Genomic DNA, 12,215 nt, shown 5'->3' with positions numbered 1-12,215 from the left:
TGTGCTGCGCCTTTCTCTCGGTTTTGAACTGCTAGCGCAGGAAGTGTAAAGCAGTGTTTCTATAATATTTCTCTTTTCCTTTCTCTATGACGCTTTTAGTATCACTATACTGATCCACTGTAATGCGCCTGGAATAGCTCCCTATCAAATGTAAATATGATTAATTATATTTATTATGAATTAATTATTAATAATTTAATAATTAATCCTACACTAATCACTTCAATAATTCTGTAATGTCATTTCTGAGGGTTAAAGCGCAGTTTCAAGCAGGACTGAAAGTCGAGTCTAAGTTTATTTATATGGTGCTTTTTACGGCAGAAAACTCCGGGTCTGAGCCCCCATGAGCGCCGCCAGTGGCGACAGCGGCAGGGAAAACTCCCTCAGAGCAACGGGATGAAACACTGAGAGGAACCAAGACTCAAAAAGAAAGCCCATCCTCCTCTGATCGACACCGGACAGCAACAATAACACGAGTTCAGTATGAAATAATAACCACAGAAAAGGGATAAAGCCGGTGAAGCACCGGCGCTGACTGAACAACCCGGGTCTGCACAGCAGCAGCGCCGTCAGGACGATCCGCTCATGCAGGCGAGGAAAAGAGAGAGAACAGAATTTATGAAGCCCCTGAGCTTCACAAATCTCGATCAATATTGTTTTCGTCTTCAGGCGGAACCCTGACAGCTGATAAACGGCGTGTGTATGTATCTGTGGTCAGACTGGATATCAGCCCCGAACGGTCATTCTTCAGAATGACACTCGGGTCGACTCTGCTGGCATTTATCTCCAGTTTCTCCCAACTTCTACTGACCGGGTCTATTATCAGTCCATTACAGTGACGGTGTGATGAATTAGGCCTGTGGCCGAGTCCAGGTTGTACTGCGCAGTGTCTGACCAGCAGCGCAGACAGTACAACATCCGTCCATCATCTGACCATCACCTCCATACAGACACGTCTGACCAAGAGCCAAACAGCCTTTTCACTCCAGGGCAGAACCAGAGTTCACGTTCCTGTCTGAGCCATAACGTCGTGTACTGATCAGGTGGGAGGTGGTGGGTTCTCAACACGCCCACACTGGAGATCTTTAATCAGAGACGCTCATCTGTAAACATCTGACTCACACTCTGCTTTAACACTGTAATCCAGCATCCACTGCTCTTCACACAGGGACAGCAGATCATACAAATTGGGATTAGTTCAGGATCAATTTTATTTACTGTTCTGAACCAAGATTATGATGAGTAATCCTTCTCTGAAGGTTTTTGGGATTACTTTTTTGGACACAGATTATGACTAATAACGTTTTTAAAATGCTTCTGAACACAGATCGGGATTAGTAACGGTTATTTTGGATATGGCTGCTGGTCTGGACACAGATCGGGATTAGTAATGGTTATTTTGGATATGGCTGCTGGTCTGGACACAGATCGGGATTAGTAATGGTTATTTTGGATATGGCTGCTGGTCTGGACACAGATCGGGATTAGTAACGGTTATTTTGGATATGGCTGCTGGTCTGGACACAGATCGGGATTAGTAACGGTTATTTTGGATATGGCTGCTGGTCTGGACACAGATCGGGATTAGTAACGGTTATTTTGGATATGGCTGCTGGTCTGGACACAGATCGGGATTAGTAACGGTTATTTTGGATATGGCTGCTGGTCTGGACACAGATCGGGATTAGTAACGGTTATTTTGGATATGGCTGCTGGTCTGGACACAGATCGGGATTAGTAACGGTTATTTTGGATATGGCTGCTGGTCTGGACACAGATCGGGATTAGTAACGGTTATTTTGGATATGGCTGCTGGTCTGGACACAGATCGGGATTAGTAACGGTTATTTTGGATATGGCTGCTGGTCTGGACACAGATCGGGATTAGTAACGGTTATTTTGGATATGGCTGCTGGTCTGGACACAGATCGGGATTAGTAACGGTTATTTTGGATATGGCTGCTGGTCTGGACACAGATCGGGATTAGTAATGGTTATTTTGGATATGGCTGCTGGTCTGGACACAGATCGGGATTAGTAACGGTTATTTTGGATATGGCTGCTGGTCTGGACACAGATCGGGATTAGTAACGGTTATTTTGGATATGGCTGCTGGTCTGGACACAGATCGGGATTAGTAACGGTTATTTTGGATATGGCTGCTGGTCTGGACACAGATCGGGATTAGTAACGGTTATTTTGGATATGGCTGCTGGTCTGGACACAGATCGGGATTAGTAACGGTTATTTTGGATATGGCTGCTGGTCTGGACACAGATCGGGATTAGTAACGGTTATTTTGGATATGGCTGCTGGTCTGGACACAGATCGGGATTAGTAACGGTTATTTTGGATATGGCTGCTGGTCTGGACACAGATCGGGATTAGTAACGGTTATTTTGGATATGGCTGCTGGTCTGGACACAGATCGGGATTAGTAACGGTTATTTTGGATATGGCTGCTGGTCTGGACACAGATCGGGATTAGTAACGGTTATTTTGGATATGGCTGCTGGTCTGGACACAGATCGGGATTAGTAACGGTTATTTTGGATATGGCTGCTGGTCTGGACACAGATCGGGATTAGTAACGGTTATTTTGGATATGGCTGCTGGTCTGGACACAGATCGGGATTAGTAACGGTTATTTTGGATATGGCTGCTGGTCTGAACACAGATCGGGATTAGTAACGGTTATTTTGGATATGGCTGCTGGTCTGGACACAGATCGGGATTAGTAATGGTTATTTTGGATATGGCTGCTGGTCTGGACACAGATCGGGATTAGTAATGGTTATTTTGGATATGGCTGCTGGTCTGGACACAGATCGGGATTAGTAATGGTTATTTTGGATATGGCTGCTGGTCTGGACACAGATCGGGATTAGTAATGGTTATTTTGGATATGGCTGCTGGTCTGGACACAGATCGGGATTAGTAATGGTTATTTTGGATATGGCTGCTGGTCTGGACACAGATCGGGATTAGTAATGGTTATTTTGGATATGGCTGCTGGTCTGGACACAGATCGGGATTAGTAATGGTTATTTTGGATATGGCTGCTGGTCTGGACACAGATCGGGATTAGTAATGGTTATTTTGGATATGGCTGCTGGTCTGGACACAGATCGGGATTAGTAATGGTTATTTTGGATATGGCTGCTGGTCTGGACACAGATCGGGATTAGTAATGGTTATTTTGGATATGGCTGCTGGTCTGGACACAGATCGGGATTAGTAATGGTTATTTTGGATATGGCTGCTGGTCTGGACACAGATCGGGATTAGTAATGGTTATTTTGGATATGGCTGCTGGTCTGGACACAGATCGGGATTAGTAATGGTTATTTTGGATATGGCTGCTGGTCTGGACACAGATCGGGATTAGTAATGGTTATTTTGGATATGGCTGCTGGTCTGGACACAGATCGGGATTAGTAACGGTTATTTTGGATATGGCTGCTGGTCTGGACACAGATCGGGATTAGTAATGGTTATTTTGGATATGGCTGCTGGTCTGGACACAGATCGGGATTAGTAATGGTTATTTTGGATATGGCTGCTGGTCTGGACACAGATCGGGATTAGTAATGGTTATTTTGGATATGGCTGCTGGTCTGGACACAGATCGGGATTAGTAATGGTTATTTTGGATATGGCTGCTGGTCTGGACACAGATCGGGATTAGTAATGGTTATTTTGGATATGGCTGCTGGTCTGGACACAGATCGGGATTAGTAATGGTTATTTTGAATATGGCTGCTGGTCTGGACACAGATCGGGATTAGTAATGGTTATTTTGGATATGGCTGCTGGTCTGGACACAGATCGGGATTAGTAATGGTTATTTTGGATATGGCTGCTGGTCTGAACACAGATCGGGATTAGTAATGGTTATTTTGCATATGGCTGCTGGTCTGGACACAGATCGGGATTAGTAATGGTTATTTTGAATATGGCTGCTGGTCTGGACACAGATCGGGATTAGTAACGGTTATTTTGGATATGGCTGCTGGTCTGGACACAGATCGGGATTAGTAATGGTTATTTTGGATATGGACATTTTATCAGTAAGTAGCTGGTCAATGGCCACTTAACGATGACCACAACAACTATTAATCAAGGCTGCTCGGTAAGCTAAACTCCAAAACTTCACTCACATAACAGCGTCGATCGTTAAACTAATCAGGAGTCGCAGAGAGAGAACTGAGAAAGAGTCAGTAAGGGGGGGGGGCGAGGCAGAGAATGTGGCCTTTTGGGTGACGGAGGTTAATTGTCTGAGTCTGAATGTCTGCAGTTTACCTTTCCCACCATTTTAAACACACTCCTGTCCCATGCACACACACACACACACACACACACACACACACACACACACACACACACCCCTATTCAGAGTCTCTGCAGGACAATGAGAGTGAGGGTGTGATTCAGAAGGAGTGCTGGTGGAAATATTCATGATTCTGATGAGGGCAGTTGCTTCTTTTTATCTGTTGAAAGTGAAACTGTTAATGTTTCTTTAACTTTTAACGAGCCACTGTACTCCAACACACGCACACACACGCCTGGGCAACCTCACCGAGTGTTCGGGACATGACCGGCAACGCGGAGCTCAAGACCAAGATAGACACACAGCAACCGATGATCTACAAGAGAGGGAAAAAAAAAAACAATCAACTAATTTTACACCCATAAAACATACAAATAATACTTTAATGTGAATGTTTTGCCTCCGCAGCTCATCTGCCTGAAACCCCATAACATAGAAATTGAAGGGGAGAGACTTACTGAGATTTACTAGATTTTAGTCCATCATTATAAACCTTAAGATCTGTATTACAACTATTGGATTATTATAGATACTATTATTGTTGTTTATTTGTTTTATATATCTCCGTGCCCACTCTCAGACTGTCAGAACGGATTTGTCGGCCTATAATCCAGACTGGACTGTCTGTGTGAGCGTGAGAATTACCGTGGTCATGGTGGTGTCGTCCTTCCTGGGCGTGAGCCCTTTGAAGATGCGGAGGCTGTAGAAGCCCACCACAGAGGAAACCATCAGGTAACTACAGCAGAGTTAAGAACAACACGCACAGGTTCTAACACTGCTGAGCTGTAAACTCTACCTACCTGTACATCAGCCTATCTGACTGCCTGTCTATTCACCTACCAATCTGCGCAGCTGTCTGTCCGGTTATCTGTCTCCCTATACGTCTCTCTTTCTGTCTACCCACCTGTCTGTCTGTACATATAAAATGTCCCAAATGACCGTTTCTTAGCTGCATTATCTCTGTTGGGCTGCAGGATCCAGTATTTAAACTCCTACGTAGTGCACTATGTAGGGAGCAGGGAGCCGTTTGATATTCAGCCCCAGCGTGAGAAGGCGGCGCCGCTGGATTGGTGCTAAATAAGACTCACGGTGGTGACTTGGTGACCAAAAATTACTTCTAAAGCCAAAGTTTCTGCATTAAACAATGCGGTGTTTTCATATGTTTATTGTTACATGTCGAAAAGTTCAAATGTTAGCCCACAGTTCTCCTCATTTAGTGGTTGTTTTTTGCTTGGAAACGATACCATACTCTACAGGCACTACATCTTGGCGCAATACTTGATGTTGATTATGATTAAAAATAAATTATATTCTGAAAAATTACATTTTATCATAATTTACATTGGCCGCCCTTTTTATAAAAGCAACAAGCCACTTGAGGCTGTGTGTTACAGTGATTTTATTACAGGAAAGGGACTTTTACTCTGCTTTGTGTCGTGCCTAATGACACCCATCCCTATGATAAAATCGCAGTATCGCACAACCTCTCCTGGCTTAAACTCACCTGCCTGTCTGCCTGGCTATACTTATCTATCTCTATCCATCAATCTATCTACCCATCTTCTAATCATGATAACAAAGATCAGAGTCAATGGAGAAGTTGGTTAGTGTAGTGGGTAACACCTCTGCTCTCTACGCTGTAGACTAGGGTTCGATTCCCCACCTGGGTAACCGCCCTGCACTATACCAGTAAGAGTCCTTGGGCAAGACTCCTAACATTGCCTTGGCCTCCCTGTGTAAAAATGATCAAATTGTAAGTCGCTCTGAATAAGAGCCTCTGCTAAATGTCATAAATGTAAATGGAGAAGATGTCAGTGTTGTAGCATGTAGGATACATCATGAGGATGATTTCAACCACTGCCTGGACGACACCAAAAGTGGACAGGGATGCGTTGCCAATGTCTGGATCCTGGAGAGAGAGAGAGAGAGAGAGAAAGAGAGAGAGAAAGAGAGAGAGAGAGAGAGGGATTTAGTGTTTGCACCTCATTTACTGTGTATACAGTATTTTTACACATTATGTTCTAACGGTGCTGTAAGCTATCTGCACTGTCCAGTCTGTGCCTATATTACCACTGTACCTACACTAGTAATGGGTTTAATACTGTGTTACTGTGCCAATCTGTGCTATACTGCGTCTTCACTAGCACCGTGTTTACGTTAGGACTGTCTCAATGGTATGATTATGCCTATGGTACAATAAGGTCCTCACCAGTATTACATGAATGCAAGTACTGTCTCTACACTAGTCCGTTATCCACAGTAGGACTGTGTCTATATTCTCTTTATACATCTATTAACATTTCATATTGCACTGCCACTTTGTTTACACATCCAGGAATATTGCACAACTATCAACATGTTATCGTCCAGTGTTTAGTCAGTCGGATCATTAACTGCGTAATATTTAAGTGGTTTTATTTACTTTTACACTGTACATCATATGTCATGGTACTATTCGGGTGGTGGGTCATTCTCAGCACTGGTGCTGGTGGTGTGTTAGTGCGTGTTGTGCTGGTGTGAGTGGATCCGACCCAGAAGTGCTGCTGGAGGTCCACTCACTGTCCACTCTCCTACATTGTCGGTCCACCTTGTAGATGTAAAGTCAGAGACGACAGCTCATCTGCTGCTGCAGTTTGTGCTGGTCATCCTCTAGTCCTTCATCAGTGGTCACAGGACGCTGCCCACTGGACGCTGTTGGCTGGTTGTTTTTGGTTCTCAGTCCAGCAGAGACGCTGAGGTGTTTAAAAACTCCAGCATCACTGCTGTGTCTGATCCACTCGCACCAGCGCAACACACACTAACACACCACCACCACGTCATAGTTACTGCAGTGCTGAGAATGACCCACCACCCAAATAGTACCTGCTCTGTGAGGGTCCATGGGGGTCCTGACCACTGAAGAACAGGGTAACAGAGTATCAGAGAAACAGATGGACTACAGTCTGTAACTGTAGAACTACAGAGAGCAGCTATACGGTCAGTGGAGCTGATAGAGTGGACAGTGAGCGTAGAAACGAGGAGTCGGTCATGATGTTATGCATGCTGGTGCTGCTGACTTTAGGCAAACGCTGTATTGTGTCTACTCTGCTCTGTCATGTGCCTTTGTGTTGATGCGTGTCAAGCGTGTTGCTGCAGAGCGTCTACTGAGTAAACTCTGTGTTCTGCCGTACTGGAATAATGACAAAGTCGAACTGGTATTTAAATCCTCACTGCATGAACGGATTACTGCACACATAAACTACGGCTAATTTGCACCGAGACACGTCCCGCGGTTCTGGCCCGGGGCGACCCGAGAGCATAAACAGGTTTTTCACAGGGCCTGTTATAACGGTTCCTGTTACAAATAAAGCTGTGTAACCTAAATAGGGCTACAGAGTTGACTTCCAGTCGCTTCAGGCAGCGGAGAATGAAAAAAAGAAGGAGTACAAATATTTGGAGATGTTCTGTTTGAACGCCATTATGAGGAAATCAAACGCATAAAGCTCAGATTAGCGAAGTTCCCCGGTATCGCCTACGAGTACAGACGCACAGCCACTGGCAGGAAAATGAATAGAAACAGATGAAAGATCTTTTCAAATTCACCGCCGCTCTCGCACTCAGTATGTGAACAGGTGTTCAAACAAAAAAAGAAAAGAAGGAAGGAAGGAAGGAAAGGGATGAATAAAAAGCGTTCATACATTTACAGCAAGAGGGTGCAGTGAATAAATGCAGACCAACAGAATTACAAACAAAAAGAAATGAAATAAAATAAAAATGAGTGCAACTGCACATTCATTCCATTTACAGTCACGGGTTATTCATTTATTGGACTGCAGTCAAAGGAAAACAAATAAAGTGAAAATAATGATTAACAGCTCCAGAGAAAATGGGCCTCCTAACAACCACCTGGGAAAGCTGGTCGCCCCAAAACTGCCCCCATCAGATAAACAGCACCGAAAACTTTGATCTCTGAGAGGGAGGAGAAGATCAAGCTGCTTCAGATCTGAAAACAGCCACAGGGGTTTCTGTCCATCCTTCCACTGTGAGGAGACCACTCAGTGCTGTGGGTCTGAAAGGACGTGTAGCTGATCAAGAAGAACCTCACTGAGAAAAGGAGACGGACACACCAAACAAAGAAGCTGGACGATGGACTGACCACCCCAAAATCCAGACCTCAGCACCACTGAATGGGTTTGATCATCAACCAGCTTCTCAGACTGAGCTTTGGAGGCGTGTCTGCAGGTTCTTTGAGGAGCTGGAAGTGAGGCTCCTGAGAAGAATGGAAGTTGGAATGAAGGTGAAGAGAGAATCGCTGACTGGACACGGCTGAGATCAGGGTTAGGTATTGAGGATTTGGTGTGATTTACTGTTATTTCTGTTACCCCTGCCCCTTGTTTTCGAGTGTTGCCCCTTGTTCCTGAGCTACAGGAACTGCAGAGGAGGGGAAAGTTCAGCTCCTCACTGCTGGGCTTTAGTTACATTTAGGGATCATACGCCTTCAAAGAGGGGGGCAGTTATTTATTATCACCCCCCTAATTCTTCAGTGATGTGAAGCTGAAGTCAGAGATTCTCCAGATTGTTTGAATTTTCTCGTTCCACCTTAAATGGAGCAGCAGGTACATTCTGGCGCTTCAGGCGTCAGAACGGCTGGACTATTTAAGGTGGAACGGGAAAGTTATCTAGACAGCTCCCGAGACATCAGCATGCTATAGAGATAAATCAGTGATTATTGGGAGTTTTAACAGAGAAAACTCTGATATTTGTGTGTTTCTTTGGTCTTTTGAAGTCCATCTTGCCGTTTTTTCCTCTGTTTTGAGGGTCATTCACCCCACCCCTCCATCTCAACCAGAATCAAGACACCCCACCTCTAGACGTGAACACGCAAAGCGGAGGGCTAGGGCTGAGCGGTACAGGCGAGGGGTGAAATGGGACTGGGCCTGTAAGTGTGAAGAACCCTTAGAACACTCCAGACTAAGTCCTCACTGCAATAATGACGGAACATTCTGGAACAAACTGCTGTTGGTAAATTGACTTTAATTACAGAAACACCTCCGCCCGATTCTGAGCTGTCGGCGCTGTCCGGGGTGTTTGCTGGTTGAGAGATCTGCCTCCTGGTTAACACCTGTGCTCAGGTGTGTGTTCTGCGCGTTCCTTCAGGTGCACCCAAACACACACTGCAGGCTTTGATGTTCCTCTGCCACCTCTAATGAAGGATAATAGCTTCGTCCTGGATTAGAGACGTTTGTCCCTACACTCTCTCGGCTTAGCCCACGGGTCGGAAGCTGGATGTCATCAGCTGACCTCAGGCAAAGGTCAAGAGGTCAAATCATGTAAGCTGATCTCCCTGTTTTTTCCTCACTCCGTTCTCCGACTGTCCCGCTAAGCCCGTCACTACCAGCACAGATCAGCTAACAACGAATCACTATGATCAACTATTAAAGCCAGCGGAGTAAAACCGGATCAGCGCGTCATGACAGACAGAGAGACAGGTACAGACAGACAGACAGACAGACAGACAGACATGTATAGACAGATACACAGAAAAAGACAGACAGACAGACAGACAGACAGACAGACAGACAGATAGATAGATAGATAGATAGATAGATAGATAGATAGATAGATAGATAGATAGATAGATAGATAGATAGATAAATACACAGAAAAAGACAGACAGGCAGAGAGACAGACAGCTAAGTGAAAAACAAACACCTAGACAGCCAGATAGATAGACTGTTAGATAGACAGACAGCTAGAAAGACAGATGAACAGAAAAAGACAGAAATGAAAGAGAAAAATAGCTACAGAGAGACAGACAGCTCGAGAGCTATATCGATAGACAGACACACAAATACAGATAGACAGACAGACAGATAGATAGAGAGCTAGACGGACAGCCAGAGAGACAGACAGACTGATCAACAGACAGACAGACAGACGGACTGATTTTTTCCACCGGAGTCCAGTGAGAGTAACAGTGTCTGTACTGCACTGAGCGAGCAGCGCCTGTGGATCTGTCACCGCAGCGCCGCGCTCTGCAGCTGAACTCCTGTCTGTTAATCACAGTGGGCTTCACCGACGGCGCATCCCCTCTAATATCTCCTGAAACTGTACTACTCACACAACACCTTCTCTGAGGGGATCAATAAAGTCTCTCTCACCCTAAACAATCAGGCTCTCCTCTCTCCGATCCGCGGGAAGAGCCGGAGATGATCTACAGTAAGTGACACGCATTAATACAGCTGGTTTCAGCAGAAGCCATAACTCTGGATCCACAGGGAGCCACTGGACGAGACTTTTACTGCGGCCTTTAGTGACGGAGCGTCGGGCGGTTTAATGTCATAAGCGGTCGCGCATTAGGCCTCATTATCACATTTACGACGGTCGTGCTCGCTCTGTGGCTGCGCAGCGAGTTAGCCAGGGCTTCTATCGATCTCTGCAGGGTGACCGCTCCGACCTGCGAGATCGGAAGGAGGGGAAAAAAAGAGAACCGCAGCCACACTGACTGGCAGCGCGAGATGTGAAGGGTGGCATGGGTCCAGCTCATCACATGCATAAACCATTTAGCGGGCTGTCAGGAGGGCCCTTCGTCTCTCCGCCGCCGTGACAGGCCTAATTTGGGGGATTTTCAGCCATGCGTCATTCAAGCCAAGGCAAAGATCCGCGCTCTAATCAAATAATTGGAATGCAGAGGGGGCGACTTTTTCCGCCGCAAAAACGGAAAAAGAGTGGAGAGACGGCAAACGTAACAGGATCCGGACTATAGCCTCTGGAGGGTGTCGGGAGGGGGTACACATACACACACCAGCATACCTACAGAGCGAGGGAGGAGAGATGAGGTCAGACGAGATAAGAAAGCTGCTGTGAAGAACGTAGAAAAGTAGAAGAAATTCAGTCGTATCTGGTGCCACGAAGCATTTTGGACTCAACGTGAAATCAAAACAGAATCTTTTTTAACCTTGTTAGTTCGTGTTCTTGGTGAATGTGATTCGACGTGTCTTTTAATTGAAAGGACTACAGTATCAGTGGTGTCCCAATTCAGCGGCCGCGTCCTTCGGAGGCAGCATCTGCAGGCCGACTAGGCTGTCCCATTTCGAAGGTTCCTTCATATCCTTCGTTTCCGTGGCAATGAAGGATCCAACGGGTGGATCCTTCACCAGCCAACATACCCCGAGGTTCACAGTGTCCCGGCGAGGATTCGTGAACATTGCGGCGTCAGCAGAGGAGCGACGGCGGCTGAGGAGACGCCACTCCTGGGTTAAAGTCGAATATCTAATGAAGCAAAACTGACATTTCGTTTTGCTTTAGGGAGCAACGAACCAACAGAGAGAAGCAGCTCCAGCTCTAATAAATGAAAAACATTTTCAACTTTAAAATCACCATCATCACCAGCTCCACCCACTGTTCTCCACCCAGAATTAGGGGGAACCACTGAGAAGAACCAAGACCTAGTAAGGACAAACTTTCTATGAACATGAGGAATGACTGCTGAGAGAAAGCAAGACTCAAAAGGAGAAACTCCCTACGAGAATGGGGTAGAACCACTCAGAGAAACTAAGACTCACAATGAGAAATTTTCTAAGATAATGACAGAGAACCATCAAGAGGAACCAAGCTCAGAAGGAGAAACTCCCTAAGACCATGAGGAAGAACTGCTGAGAGGAACCAAGACTCAAAATGACAAACTCCCTAAGAGAATGCAGGAGAACCTCTGTGGGGAAACCAAATTCAAAATGAGAAACTTTCTACAAACATGAGGAAGAACCACTGAGAGGAACCAAGACTCGAAACGAGAAAATCTCAAAAGGGAATGACGGAGAACTGCTGAGAGGAATCAACACTCAAAAGGTGGAACTCCCCAAGAGCATGTTGGGAAAACCACAAAGAAGAACCAAGACTCAAAATG

General features: G+C 45.6%; 1 protein-coding gene across 3 annotated transcripts in view; it reads right to left on the bottom strand.

The window, feature by feature from the left end:
- lmbr1 (limb development membrane protein 1) overlaps positions 1 to 12,215 on the bottom strand; it is a 73,526-nt gene that overhangs the window by 8,593 nt on the left and 52,718 nt on the right. For all 3 annotated transcript variants that reach the window (XM_017703495.2, XM_017703496.2, XM_017703497.2), the window contains exons 13-15: positions 6,166 to 6,239; positions 4,976 to 5,066; positions 4,580 to 4,646 (exon numbers count right to left, since the gene is read on the bottom strand). In XM_017703495.2, the coding sequence (XP_017558984.1) occupies positions 4,580 to 4,646; positions 4,976 to 5,066; positions 6,166 to 6,239 (232 nt within the window). The remainder of the gene's footprint in view (positions 1 to 4,579; positions 4,647 to 4,975; positions 5,067 to 6,165; positions 6,240 to 12,215) is intronic.

The sequence above is a fragment of the Pygocentrus nattereri genome, chromosome 2, assembly GCF_015220715.1.
Source record: "Pygocentrus nattereri isolate fPygNat1 chromosome 2, fPygNat1.pri, whole genome shotgun sequence".
NCBI classification, from domain to species: domain Eukaryota; kingdom Metazoa; phylum Chordata; class Actinopteri; order Characiformes; family Serrasalmidae; genus Pygocentrus; species Pygocentrus nattereri.
This window is presented reverse-complemented; position numbering and strand designations above follow the sequence as displayed.